The 13,711-nt window shown below is 53.5% G+C and overlaps 5 protein-coding genes across 5 annotated transcripts; 3 read left to right on the forward strand and 2 right to left on the reverse strand.

The window, feature by feature from the left end:
- Window positions 1–242: 242 nt before the first annotated feature.
- Window positions 243–1,100, forward strand: HER10_EVM0004158 (uncharacterized protein; the record flags this gene model as incomplete). The annotated part of the gene is made up of 3 exons (XM_035473810.1): window positions 243–302; window positions 332–669; window positions 752–1,100. 3 exons carry the CDS (start codon window positions 243–245, stop codon window positions 1,098–1,100), a joined length of 747 nt encoding a protein of 248 aa, XP_035329186.1.
- Window positions 1,101–2,297: 1,197 nt separating this feature from the next.
- HER10_EVM0013343 (phosphatidylinositol-specific phospholipase C) lies at window positions 2,298–5,147 on the reverse strand. Its single transcript, XM_035482705.1, has one exon. It carries the CDS (start codon window positions 4,891–4,893, stop codon window positions 3,166–3,168), a length of 1,728 nt encoding a protein of 575 aa, XP_035330317.1. The 5' UTR covers window positions 4,894–5,147; the 3' UTR covers window positions 2,298–3,165.
- A 285-nt stretch (window positions 5,148–5,432) lies between these two features.
- On the forward strand, window positions 5,433–10,561 carry HER10_EVM0007463 (tetraspanin). Its single transcript, XM_035477018.1, has 4 exons — window positions 5,433–7,777; window positions 7,867–7,895; window positions 7,948–8,446; window positions 8,511–10,561. Exons 1-4 carry the CDS (start codon window positions 7,400–7,402, stop codon window positions 8,823–8,825), a joined length of 1,221 nt encoding a protein of 406 aa, XP_035329611.1. The 5' UTR covers window positions 5,433–7,399; the 3' UTR covers window positions 8,826–10,561.
- HER10_EVM0006969 (HpcH/HpaI aldolase) lies at window positions 9,077–10,310 on the reverse strand (the record flags this gene model as incomplete). Its single annotated transcript, XM_035476537.1, has 6 exons — window positions 9,077–9,170; window positions 9,240–9,413; window positions 9,492–9,554; window positions 9,627–9,766; window positions 9,856–10,003; window positions 10,063–10,310. 6 exons carry the CDS (start codon window positions 10,308–10,310, stop codon window positions 9,077–9,079), a joined length of 867 nt encoding a protein of 288 aa, XP_035329553.1.
- A 534-nt stretch (window positions 10,562–11,095) lies between the features above and the next one.
- Window positions 11,096–13,439, forward strand: HER10_EVM0005189 (pantothenate transporter liz1; the record flags this gene model as incomplete). The annotated part of the gene is made up of 14 exons (XM_035474812.1): window positions 11,096–11,254; window positions 11,320–11,379; window positions 11,441–11,480; window positions 11,536–11,595; window positions 11,660–11,771; window positions 11,825–11,963; window positions 12,000–12,076; window positions 12,160–12,397; window positions 12,474–12,519; window positions 12,577–12,713; window positions 12,779–12,892; window positions 12,954–13,038; window positions 13,094–13,198; window positions 13,267–13,439. The coding sequence occupies 14 exons, from the start codon at window positions 11,096–11,098 to the stop codon at window positions 13,437–13,439; spliced, it is 1,545 nt and encodes a 514-aa protein (XP_035329310.1).
- Window positions 13,440–13,711: the final 272 nt, after the last annotated feature.

Consider the following 13,711-nt stretch of genomic DNA (forward strand, 5'->3'; position numbering starts at 1 on the left):
ATTGGGACATTGAACCTGCTTTCGAGATCAGGATTTCATCATACCTCACCACACTCGAGTTAGTTACGAGGTTATTCGGAGGATTTCCCCCATCACCAAAGGGCCCCGGACACATACTGAACATAATCTACTACGACGCAACGAACATATTCCAACGGCCTTTACATACCCAAACATATACCACAAAGCACGAACAGCGATAATCATTTACTTTTACGACTCCACCATCTCAATTCTTCATCATGGCCGACAACCAACCCGACGCCAAAACTCCTCCCACAAGCCTAGGAGGGCAAACGGGAGTGGGAACAGGAACACCAAACACCCTGAGCGAAGCAACGAGGGCACAAACAACACCAACACCCTCAATAAAAGCGACGCCATCATCATCATTGCCTGCAAGAGCCTCATCCTCCTCATCGGCACCAATAAGGCAGAACACACCAACGCTCTCGCAAACGCCTTCACAAACACCAACACCATCAGCTCCACCACCGCCGCCGCCTCCACCACCACCACCATCAAGTTCCGCGCGCCCTCTCACAACCTTCATCATCTCAACCACCACAAACGCAACATCAACACCCACACCATCCCTCTCCGACCCGCCGCCACTCCCCTCACCAACATCCATCCCGGGCGTGATACCCATCTCAACACCAGGCGCCGGTGATCAAATTCCCACGCCCACACCGTCCTTCATCCCCCCGCCTCCAGCCTCCGTGATACCAGAGACCACACCCCTCCTCAGCCTCATTCCGACCCCGACGCCGACTCCCACTCCAAGCGGCAACGTCAACAGCGGCAGCGGCGGCATCGCCTCGCCCAGCCAAGCCGAGACCTCGGGCGGCAGCAACGTGAAGCTGATGCCGGCGCTGCCCATCGCGCTAGGTTCCGTGGGCGGGGTCCTGATTTTCGGGTTGGTGATTGGGATGCTGTACCGTAAAGGCCGGTGGCCGTTCCGGAGTAAGCGCAACTTTGCGCAGATTGACGAGTTGGAGGTGGAGAGGCAGCAGGAGCTCGAGAGGCAGAATAAGATGAAGTGGGATCCGAGAGTGACGAGGACGTATCGGACGCAGGATGCGGGTGTCAACTTTTGATGATCGAGATAGCATAGCAGTACATTACAGCTATAGACGAGTCAAACGTCTTTCATTCACATCACTGATTTGTTTTTACTATTTGCTGTGATTTCCGTGCTTAAAGAGTTGGGTCGAGTGCAATATGTTTTCTCGATTTATCACCACAACTACATAGAAGTGTGGTGCTGTATTGAACAATCTCACAGAAGTTTACGTTATTCTCATCGCTATAACTTCATCTTGAGCAATCGACTGAATGCCCTCACAAATCATCTCAGTACGAAACTACTGAATGAGCAGAGTACCGAAAAAGCACTCGCCGACTCGGCGCCGCTCTACATAGAGCACGAACCAGGTACAACACGAACACACACTGCTGCGAAAACCGCGGAAAGGGCTGTCCACGAATCATCCCAACCTTTCTCAAACCGCTCGCAACGCGGCCGTTCCTCCCAGTCTGTGTTCTGTCCCTTCCTCTCGGTAACTCAGTAGCAGAGTGGGTGGTGTTGGCTCTTGCGTGAGTTCAACGCACCCTCCCAAGGAAAAGGATCTCTTTCCCCTTCATGTAGTAAACTTTTCCTCCCAACCCACCTTCAGGCCACCTAAAGGGCCGGCCTTTGTGAAGTTCGGATTTCAGCGGTGATTTGCGTTTTTTTTTGGGGAGGGCCGCTTGTTGGTCTTGGTGGTCGAGGTGTACGGGATAGTTATGACTAGATGGACTGGACTGGACTTCATTCGGGGCCGTGTGTGGGTGGGTGTAGGACCGCGTCACGGCTGCGGAAGCGGAGGGCGGACGGGCTGAGATGGTGCTCGGATGGAATTGGTGAGTTGCGAACATCCGGAGAAGGAGGGTTATGGAGTTTGTGTGAATTTCCACACCGACTGGATAGAATCATCTTATCAAGCTGACAAATTTGTACGAGACAGGCCACAGTAAATATGAGAAGTGAGTACGATGAAGACTGGCAAACCAGTTTTATGTAGATTTCGGACGGCTGGTGAACAAAGTTACGAAAGCGATGAACCTGGTACGGTGGAACTCGCAACCCGTCAGTTGGTAGTCAGGTAGTAAGCCGGCACTCATCAACCCAGCAATCCAAATTCAGCGCACGCAAGGATACACCTAGAAGAGCCTCACACTCTCTTTCCCGTTCATCAGCCTCTCGCACCTTCAAGGTTCGACTAGATGTCGGGTTCTTCCCTAGCCGAAGGGGAGGGCGGGCGGCGGGTAAAGTCTGTTCATGACAGGTGAGCCGAGCGAGGCTTCCCGCGTGTTGGAGGTGTAGCGAGCGTTTATTTGGTGGGGTTTCCGTTGGGGGCCTATGAATAGAGCGCGTGTGATGTAGAGGGAGGATGCTTGTCTGTGGAGGCTTTCATGTCAGGAGAGGCAGTATGGTGCAAGTAACAACCGTCGCCTGCCTGGAAGATGCCGCCTGTGATGCTTCTTGATGGTGTCCGGTTGTACTAGCATTAGTGTGTAATCACAAACGGAAGGGAATCGAGTGTTCCTCCATCCAACTCAGCCATAGGCCATGTTGAAGTCTTTACTCTACATGAATCCAAATCCTTTGGATCCTTTCCGAAACCCCATTTCCAACCTTTGCCACGGTCTTGCGTGGTACAGTACACGAACATGGGCGGAATATGTCCATCACATAACCGGACTCTATCGGCACACGAACCAGACTGACAGCAGTAGGCTCAGTGCCTCGAAACCCTCATAGGTCTCAACGCCGTCCGTATCTCTGTCTTGGGGTCAAAAGTCGCTCACAAAGGCGGTGGTTTCTTAGCGGGGTAGGTTCGGGATCGGGAAAAGGTTTTGCCATGTGCCGCTGGCCAGGCTGCGTGAATGCGCGCACATAAGGGAAGTTATGTATATTACTTAGATCAAATGTTGCGGCAAGATCTCCCATCTGTTTTTGTGAATACGCTGTCTAGCCAAGAAGAGATCCATATGGCACTAGCTACGATGAGTTCAATCGCACATCAGTCCCTACAATGATCGGAGAAATAATTGCAATCGTGTTATATTACGAAAGTTTTCGGGAGATACTCGAAACAGTCAGCGTATACATGGCTATCTCTACGCGTCGACAACCTCAAACTTGACAAGGATGGAACATTTGGTTTCTCTTCCCTTGAGGTCAAGCATGCGGATAAAGACCCAACCCGGTATCGTGTAGAGCAGCCGTACCGCGCCAACGGCAAAGATTGGGTTTTTGGCGAAGCTGTCATCACTCTTGATGAGCATCCGCAAGAAGACCATTTCGTTGTCTTGGTATTCCCACTCTAGCACCTCGTCCCATAGCGGGTCGGTGGGTGGTGGATTCTCTCCCTTGTGCAAGAATCCCGTCAGCTTGTGCTGTTTGTAGCCAGCCGTTTTCCTCTTTGGAGGCTTGATATCGAGATCATGAGGATGTACAAGCGTGCACGTGAGGTAGGGCTTGATTGTCTCGTCTTCGTCGCGATCGGACGGCACGGGAATGTCGGTGGCACCGCCGACGTGCAGGCGGAGTTTTCGCTTCCTTCCGTTGCCGAGGTGGCCCGAGCCACCGGGCCGGAGCTCGGCGGGCTTCAAAACGAAACCCTCGGAACCGGCGAATAACGCCTCATTGAGCTGCATTGATGCTCCAAATGTCTGCCAGTTGAGGGCACAGATCTGGGCGCCAATTCCCCAAAAGGGAACGGGATGGAGATTCTTGGAAGAGATGCGAGTTCCCTTGGGGAAAACACGCATCAGATGGTGAGCGTTGTGGCGAGAGATTTTGTCAGTGTGCGTCGGCAGATGGGAGGCCAGCCCAGACTCGGAGACGTTGATGAGGTGGTGGTGCGGCGCATCTTGCAGAACCTCCTCAAACCATGAATTGTTGATGGGCTTGACGGACTGGGCATAGACGCCGAGTGCCTCTAGTTCTGGGACAATCAGCGAAGCAGGCGCAGCCTTCTTTTTCTCCTTGTAGTCTTTCTTGGCCTTCTTTTCCTCCTCGTCATCATCATCACTCGAGCTCGAGCTACTGTCGTCGGCCTCTCCAGGGAAGTGATATTCGACAATGACAACAATCTTGTTGCCGAGTTCCTCCAGACGAACATGGTTGGCCTGGCCTTCTTGCTCGGCGTGGCCTTTTTCTCTGATGGCTTGGCTAAGAAGGCGATCTCCAAAGACCTCTCTCATGATGAAGGCCAGGCGCAGCTGGCCCTCAGGGTCACAGTGATTCTCGAGAGACAGAAGGATTGGCGCAGCGGGATGAGGTTCCTTGGCTTCTTGGTCGACGACATCTCGGATGGTCTCGCAGACGGTGCGGAAAGGGATGTTGGAGACGAGGGTGTATCCGTGGGTGACCTTGGGCTCGTCCTTGTTGTCGGGGTTATCCCAGGCATCGATCTCGACGCATCGGGCGCCAGCACGCAACGTCTCGTCATAGGCCTCTGCCGAAGAGCTTCCATAAAGCTGGTGGGCCAGAAGGTAGGTGTTGTGGCTGGAGCTGATGAAGTACTCGGGCAATGGGTGGGATCTATCAGTAAGCTCGCGGGGCACGCTGATGTGAGGCTTGTACACGAGGGCTTGCAACTCGGGGGTGAGCTGTTCTGAGTCGACGTTTGCTTCCTTGGAGGAGATGGCCTTCTGATCGACAAGGAAAGACTTGATGGCGCGGCTCACGCGGAGACGGTGCTTAAGGTCTGAGTCGCGTGCAGCGTGGCCTCCGCCAGCCAAGGTGGTGTTGTCGGTCGCATCGCCAAGCTCCTCTTCATCCTCTGGCGCCGATTTGGAGAAGGGATTGAGGCTGGCAAACTTTGAAGTTAGTGAGGCCATTGCTGGTGACGGATCCGCGGCGGTTGTCTCTGTGGATTGCCTCTTCCGGAAGTGAGGACGATGGTTCTGACCCCAGATGTCCACTAGGTACGCGGGGTATGTGTAGATGTTAAAGAGAGAGAGAGAGATTGAGATGGTCGCAAACAGGAATTCCGGCAAGACGATGGCGGGAAACGACGACGTCAATCTTGGCTGATGCACGCCGCGTAAGGTAGCAGCAGCGCAACAGCAGGTGGCAGGAACAAGCTGTGGACTGAAGTTGCCCCTCCTTCCCGTCAGCTCAGCTCCTGCTGCCACACCTGCCGCACCTTCTCCGATGGAGGGGTTGCTGAGTGGGGAGGCTAAGATTAGATTGGCGGAGAGCTCAAGCAGCTTTGACGAATTGAATTCCAGTCTCTCTCCCTTATTTGGCTAGAGGCTTGCTTACCTAAGTCCCGGTATCCAGTCTCTCCAGGTCCCTCGCGGTTCCCAGTGTTCCCTTAGCTTGGAGCCCACCGTACTGGTATGGGCCAAGTTCATCTCAACACACGAACACCACCATCAGATGGCGCTTGATCATCGGCCTCGATTGGCTTCTAGCACCTGGACTGCCCACTATCATGCCCGGTATCTTCATGCCTGCCTGGCAATCGACTGCCAAAACGGTGCCCGACGTTTTTTTCCGATGGCACTCTGGGACCGACAATGCTCTCCATGGCTTCAAGTTGGAGAATCCGAGCTCAATCATTCCATCATTTCTTTAACAATGTCGGACGACGCTTCGAGCAGTAAATACAACCAATCAGACCTGAAGGACACTTTCAATTCGGGGGTATTCGAGGAGAAACCAAGATTACGACGATACCACCCGAGCTCCCTGACGGCAGCGTCGTCAGCGTTCCAATCCAAGCCGGTTCTCTCACCAGAATCATTCTCCACCTCGGCGACTCTTTACCGGCTGGGCATCTTGGGAGCCGGGCGGCATCTGGAAACATTCATTCAGCCTTGTGGGTCCGCCCATGCTGCAAGTTGGAGCTCCTCCGCGGCTGTCGTTTCCGCCCCCAAACCCCTTGCTACCTATGCCCCTAGGCCTCGTGGCATAGGTATCCTTCTGCCTCCAACCTCGATTGAACGCCAAGGAGCTCGTCAACTAGGTACTGGCCTCAGCTGGGTGGCCATACGGTGTACGGAACATCTCTGAAAATGTTAGGCAGAGTTCTGCGCGTCCCTCCTCCAATACAACCCCACGCTTGTTCCGGAGACTAGCTAGCTAGCTGCTTGTTAGTCACCACAGCACATGGATTCGTCTCGCCAAAGTTAGTATCGACCAGCAAGAATTACTCGGCTGCGGTGCCCCTCTGTCTCATATCATAATTCTCGGCTCTCCGGTGTTAACTTTGCACATCTAGGCCTCACCATGTTTGACTCACTCGAACTCGCATTGACAAGCTCTCCGCCTCGGTGGGTTGTGTCCTCTAAGGACCGTCGCTTCAGGCAGCAGACAGGTACAACTCATCAGCATCGGGCCTGATACCTACCTCAGGTAGCAACATATCGGCCGACGGAAAGGCCTTCAGGCGGGCGAGACCGTTTGGAGATGTCTCAGTCTTATTCCTCTCTGCGGCCGCAAACGATAGAATGAGCCTGGGGATTGAACGCATTCCTCACCACCATTGGCAGGCGAACCAAATGCAGCTCGGAGGGTTATTGACCTGGCGAAGTGCGTGCGAAAAAAAAACCACCATCGAGAAGGCTAACGCAAACGCACGGAGCACTACTGCAAGGGTAGCAGGCATCTCGATGGGGCCATGGAGGAGTCTGGACAGCTAGACTACTTCCCGAAAGCTGCCTCCCTGCCGCTGGCGTCATCATCAGCTTACCCTACACTCCCTCAAAGACTGATTGATGCGCGCGAGGAGTCTGCCTGACTGCCTGTATGCCTCCCTCGTCACCAGGAAGAGAGCGAGGAGGTTGGAGTCGGATCCATCGTCCGACACACCGCCAAAAGGCTGTACGTGGACAGCGCGGCACCGACAGAAAAAAAAAATCAGTTCTGTCGTGTCATTTGATGGACGAGTGCATGGGATAGAGTCAAGACAACACACCTCGCCTTCGATACTCGGGTCAGAAATAGCTGGAAGAACGTTGGATCGGCATTGGAGGGTTGCGGGATGGGCGGCCTGCGCCTCCGTGAATGCGGTCGCTGGTCGCACGGCATGCGGGGTCCTACGGTCTCTCGCAGATTCGCACACACACACTTCCTCTGTTTCTTCTCTGGATGGCACACTGACACACTGGTGTTGGGCCTCCAGCATTTGTGTGTCCATCTGGTGCTACCCGGCGGCATCCAGTCATCCAGGGTCCCAAGACCAGATTCACCCAGTCTGTAGAGATGACTGGTCCCTCGTACGAAAGTGCCTCCAGCCTATGGCGTGCTGGAGCTTGAGGGAATAAGCTTCTCGGAGGGTTGGGCCATGACGTCGAAAGACTGCGGCAAAGTCCTTTGGGGAAGATTTGGGACGACTGGATGCCGTCTGGCGTCGGTGCTTGTGGGCGCTTGCTCGCTGCCAACGCTGCTGGTGCCGCAAATGGGCATGTTCGATTTTGGCCGCATCAAGCAGCTTCCCACCCCAGCGCAGCGATCGGCACCTTTGGGTCCCTTGGGGTCCCCTTGGAGGGGCGCCACACCCTCCCTCTTCCCATTTTTCTTCTTCCTAACTCTCGCCCTCTTTCTTTCGTCTACTACTTATTCACATGTGAAGCCAAACGCCTTCTCATCAATGTTCATACACTGATTGCTAAACAAATTCCACTCCAACGGTCGGAAGCGATCTGGTGTTGTTGCGCGCTTGTTGGTCGTCAAAAGCTCATCATGGGGGTCAATCCGGGCGTCGTGTTTCTACTGGTAAGCCCCGACAGCCGGCACCCACTAACACCATTTGAAATGATGAACGATATCAAGGAATATCTTATTTAACCAAAATACTTCTACAGATCTGCATCGGACTGCTGACGACGGCCATGTGAGTCCTCAAACATCACCGACCGCAAATCTCTCTGCTAATCATCTCACAGCGTCGTTCACGTAACGAGCACCAATCTCGCCCTTCCCATTTCGCCATTCTTGTCTCTGCTTCCGATTCTGCTACCTATCCTTGGCACTATCAACGCATTTTACTACCCGCGCCTGCTATTCAATGCGAGCAACTCTCTCGCTCGGACCGAGCAGCTGTTTCCTACCATCATCCAGACACTTCAAGGCATCTTGACCACCGCTGTCGCCGTTATCTTGTTGCAAACCGCTCTTCCCGGCGATGGTCTAAACTGCGCCCTGTCCACTAGCTGGCAGCGCATGTTTGTCGCCAAGGATGAGTCGACCATCAGGCGCATCCAGGACAGCCTTAATTGCTGTGGTCTGAACAGCGTCAAGGATCGCGGTTGGCCATTCGGTGCTAATGCCCAGTGTGCCGAGATCACTGGTCGCGATACCGCCTGCATCGGACCGTGGAGGGACGCAACGGTGCGGAATTCCTCCATCGACTTGGGCATCGTCATCACCGTTGGTGTGCTACAGGTGCGTCGGATATAGATATATAGCATGCCACTGCCGTTCGGGGCTAACTAGGCATTCGTCACAGGTTCTGACGCTGCTCTTTATGCAGAGTGCCAGCAACTGGAGACACGCATGGTGGGCGCAACCCTGGAGCCACCTCTCAGAGCGTCCGATCGAAGAGCGCCAGCGCAGACCTCTTCTCACTGCTACCATCTCCACACACTCAGCGCATGACAGTGGTGAGGAATCTGAAGACATTGTGAGATACAGCGACCTGAACCCGCATTATGGCACCACGGGAGAGGGACAACGAGGCCGTATTCGCACTGGATCCAGCAGGATTGAGCCCTCTTCGCTCAGAAATGTCGAAAATGCCGAAAACGCACGGAGAGACGAGTAATTTTCATGCGTCACACCCTCATCGATCCAAAAGTCTCTGCACCTTACCAACGACGACACGACTCTCTTTCAAAAATCATTCTACCTTCTTTTGCATTGCGAGCGAGAATGGTTTGCTACCTGGGATTTGGAAGCCGGGGGACAGTTCGGCGGAGTTCGGGTTTGGCCGGTTCGTGCTTTAGTGGCCATAGTCCTTTTTTGCTAGGAGGGTTCCCTTGTCTGCTTTTTCTTCTTTGGGGTTGGCTTAAATAACTATTGGAGTTGGTTCGAAATTTCGTTCATTGACGCCGCTTGTTTTGACATGCCTGCGAGTAAAAGAGCTAGATCACGGCCTGCCATTGCGAACCTGAGGTCGATAATGTAAGCGGATTACCGGGTCGAAACGACGGGACACCGATGCGAAGGAAACTCTTACCGAATAGGAGCATGCCGTTTCGCCAGTGCCTCCAAGAGGTCTGGTCTCGGTTCCAGCCCGCCGAGTCCCACGAACACCTTGCGTCCATCTACGCTCGCCTTCTCTGCTGCGTTAGCGATTCTGGCGACGGTGGAATGGAAGAGTTCTGAGTCGTATTGTCCTGGGATTCCGAGCCTGCAAACCACACGTCAGCTTCAGTCTCGAAATGTCATAGATCGGTCATCTTCTACGGCGGAATGAGGGCTGACTTACTCCATGCAGAGATCTGCGCAGCCGATGAACAAGGCATCGATGCCCGGCACGGCGGCGATGGCTCTGTGATCTCGTTAACGCCAACAACTTCCACATGGGAATCTTCCCCCGTTGCGTGAGACTGCGGGCACTGACTCTACGTTTTCGACACCTTCTTTGGTCTCGATCATGGGAATGATGAGGACCTCGTTGTTGACTACCTCGGCGATGGCCGCGTAGGATAGCGTCGTCGTGTACTGGGTCATTGCTGTGACCATGGTGACGGAGCGGTGGCCCTACAAATTTGCCTCTTACGTGTAAGCTCACTGTTTTTTATCGTGGAAGTCATCCTTTGTAGGCAGACGTCTGGGAAAGGGCAACGTACCAAGGGTGGAAACTTTGATGCGCTGACGCACATTTCCGCTTGCTCGACGGTGTTTACGTGCGGTACGATGATGGATTGGGCCCCAGAGTCGAGGCAGCGGGAGATCCATTCCGGGGCGCACGTTGGTACGACTACGGTCGGTGTGATGCTTTTGTTTGCCATGGTTAGTAACGTACGTCATGGTCGGTTCCTCTGACTGGCCTTTACCCGACATTCAGACAGGAGACGGCGATATCTTTCATGGTCTCCATGCTCATGGCCATGTGCTCGAGGTTCATGAGCACGGCCGAGTAGCCCGCGCGCTTGGCGACGAGGGGCATCTCGGTGGAGAAGGCGACGCGGAGGCCGAAGGAGTGGGCGAGTCTGTTCTGGAGCATGAGGTTCTTGACGAGGTTTGGGCGGCAGGCTTCGCGGGCGAGGGCGAGTTGCTGCTCGTGGGTTGCTGGTGAGGACATGTTGAACCTTGAAGGGTTCGATTGTGTGGACGTTGATCAAGGGAGGACTCTGATGTCTCGGGAATGTCAAGATACTGGGGAAATTGGATCTCGGGAGGATGATGGTGCTTGAAGCTTTGTTTGATAGTGTTATGGGTAGGTTTACTTGCCCAAAGAATGGTATCGAGAACGTCAGCAGCTTGCGTCCGGATGCTGTGAGTTGTAATGGTTTTTGACAAGCTTGAGACGGTCCTGACTTACACCACCCCGCCTATCCCATCATCCCGAACGTCGGCTCCTAGCGCCCGATTTACCGGAGGGAGCGGCGGTCCTTATCCGTGGTGGACTTTGATAAGAATGCGGGGGAGAAAAGAGATCGGGCATTGTCCGACGACGTTGCACTCCATCATCCTTGAGCATGCTTGCAGCTTATCTTCGGGACAGGGGCGGGGAGGATGCCGATGGCCCACTAACACGCAATATGCTGATGATAGTGTATGTTGCTATCAACATCTCCGCGTATTGCTGGTTACGGTGGTAAGCAAGTGTATTGTTCTGGGATACTGACGGCCGATCTAGTATCGGTTTTGGGGGGTTTGCAAAGGGGGGTAGGCTGTCCCTGGCTATCTTGATCCGTGGTTCTGAGTTGAGGTGGTATCAAGAGTTGAGGGGGCACTTAAGCTTCACATTGTATCTCTGTTTGACTTGCGACTCGACAGCTCTCCTGATTTCCTGTCCCTTCCCAGAACTCGTAGGTCCGAACAGTGGTCTAGTCTTTCGTTCGTAGAACACCTTACTTCGCTGCCATGGATGGCGAGAAGAAGGCCCATGAGGTCAAATCGGCCACGTCGACAGCATCAGACGTCGGTGTCGGCGTCCACGAGGATGCGCCTCAGAATGTCTCTTGGGGAAAGAAGGTTCTCTATCACCTTTGGGACGCTGATCAGCATCTCAAGAGCCCCCAGGTATGGCTACCAATCAACCCGTATCCCTAGGGCCTTGATGGCGGGAACTGACTGGGGCGTGATAGGAACGCGCTTTGGTTCGGAAGCTAGATTTCGGTATCTTGATTTGCGCCACTCTTGGCTGGGTAAGTTCAGCACTGGGTCGTGGTCGAGTTGTCAGCGGCTGATTTCATCAAATTGATTAAGTGGATGAAATACATTGACCAGAGCAACATTACGAACGCATGTAAGTTGATCAACTCTGCGATGAGGGGAAAATGGAACTCACTGTAATCTCACAGATGTCAGCGGGATGAAAGAAGACCTGAATATCCAGGGCAACGAGTACACTTATATGCTCAGTTAGTTGATTCCTGGACCGATGAGCGGCAAGTGCTTGGTGGATGCGGACTGACAGAACAATAGTGTGCTACACCATTGCCTTTGCTATCATGCAAATCCCTTCCAACTTGATTGCCCTCAAGATTCGTCCTCGCTACTGCATCGTGTTCTGCGAACTGGGATGGACGGCTTTTACGTATGTCGCAATCTAGGATAGCATGGATCGAGAACATTGCTCATTATATAAAGCTTCGCCCAAGCCGTGGCCCAGAGCAGCAATCACATGTACGCCTTCCGCTTCATGATTGGCCTCTTCGAATCCGGCTTCTCGCCCATCATCATTTTCCTCCTTGGATCTTGGTACACCAAGCCCGAGCTCGCGAAGCGCGTGGCCATCTGGCACATCACGGGATTCTTTGGACAGGCGACGTCTGGATTCTTGCAGGCCGGGATTCACAAGTCTTTGGACGGGCATCTGGGGATGGCGGGTTGGAGATGGATGTATATCGGTAAGTGCCTCTCAAATTCTGGGCCGTGAGACTTGGTTGGCTCTTGGCAATCGGAAGGGAAAGTAGCTGATCCAGTGAGTACGCAGTTTGCGGCTGTATGTCACTCCCTGTTGCTCTCTCCGTGTGGTGGTTACTTCCTGATTACCCGCATAACACGACTGCATGGTATATCACGGAGGAGGACAAGCAGATTGCGATGCAGCGCGCGGCGAAGCAGGGTAAGGCGGAGATCACAGGAGTCGTGGACCTGAAGCTACTCAAGCGCATGTTTGGGAACTGGCGATGGTGGATTTTGTGCTTGATGTACATCTTTGTAAGTTATCCCAACGCACCTGTAATCTTCATGTGTTGTAGTCTTTCACCATTCTGACAAATTCCCCGCCAAACAGTACGGCAACTCGTGCCAGGCCAATAATTACTTCGCCATCTATCTTCGTACGACGATCCCTCACGGATTCTACAGTCTGTTCAACGTCAACTGACGCGATGTAGGCGAGAACGGGTACAGCGTCACCCAACGCAACGTCATCCCGGCGTGCGCCAACCTCGTCACCATGGTCACGGATTTTGCGTGGGGCTTCATGTCAGACCTGACTGGCAACAGGCCCTTATGGATTATTGGTCCTCTTGTAAGTAACGCCCCTGTTCTAGAAGTCTTTGGCGAAGTTTGCTGACGGGCGGCGGGCAATCTCAGATGGGCACGACTGTCGTCGGCTCTTCCATCCTTACTGCGTACCCGCCGACGGATGCTGCGCGAGTGGCCGGTTTCTTCCTCGTGTCTTGCGGTTATGTTACGGCTGTTACTTGGGTAAGTCAGCGTTGTGACACATTGGGTAGGGAAGTTAGTCGTGAGGCTAATCGGAATACAGACGTGGGCGAATGAAGTGAACAATGGGAACGCGGAAGAGCGTGCTTTGACGATTTCTAGCATGAATGGATTGTTCTATGCAACCAGTGAGCCAATTCCTGAGGACACAAATCTGATCTTTTCAATCGACTAACGATGCAGACTCTTTCCTGCCTATCCTCATCTTCCCGCAGACCATGGCACCCACTTTCGAGCGAGGCTTCCCCTCTGTCCTATCATTCGCGCTTGCGGCCGTGGTCTTAGTCCGTAAGTTCCCCCATTTTCACGATCTACAAGCGAGATATTCAGGATAAACTGACAGGGAAATCTTGCAGTCATTGCGGACTTATTGCATAAGCGTCAGCTGCGACAAGAAGCGCAGGTTGCTGGCGAACAACCTGCTTCTGAGACGGTCGTGGACGGAGAAGTCGATAAGAAGGAAAAAGAGATGGAGGGTAGACTTTCTGGAGCTATTGATCCAGCCAGGAACTCTTCTAGTATCTTTTGAGCAGCAAATATCGGAGGAGAAAACCCAGGGTTGGGCGGGTCCAATTTACAGCCAGCATTGATATGCTACCAACCTGGAAAGTCTAGGGGATCATTGGAACATTCGAAGATAGGCGAAAGTAGAGCTGTATCTGCAATTATATCGAGTTGATACCGCTTATTCCATATGTTGCCTGAACGCTCCGTGATCAAGTATATGCTCTTCGAGCATGCTGGTCAGCCACATGAAGTTTGATACTCAACCGGTTACTAAGGGAAACATGCTGGCAGCGT

The sequence above is a fragment of the Colletotrichum scovillei genome, assembly GCF_011075155.1.
Source record: "Colletotrichum scovillei strain TJNH1 chromosome Unknown Contig00009, whole genome shotgun sequence".
NCBI classification, from domain to species: Eukaryota; Fungi; Ascomycota; class Sordariomycetes; order Glomerellales; family Glomerellaceae; genus Colletotrichum; species Colletotrichum scovillei.

Bases quoted from the DNA above. Each gene is read 5' to 3' on its own strand.
- HER10_EVM0013343 (XM_035482705.1), bottom strand. From the start codon at position 4,893: ATGGCCTCACTAACTTCAAAGTTTGCCAGCCTCAATCCCTTCTCCAAA.
- HER10_EVM0007463 (XM_035477018.1), top strand. From the start codon at position 7,400: ATGCCGTCTGGCGTCGGTGCTTGTGGGCGCTTGCTCGCTGCCAACGCT. The intron at 7,778-7,866 runs GTAAGCCCCGAC...ATACTTCTACAG, and splicing joins CGGGCGTCGTGTTTCTACTG to ATCTGCATCGGACTGCTGAC. The intron at 8,447-8,510 runs GTGCGTCGGATA...CATTCGTCACAG, and splicing joins TCACCGTTGGTGTGCTACAG to GTTCTGACGCTGCTCTTTAT.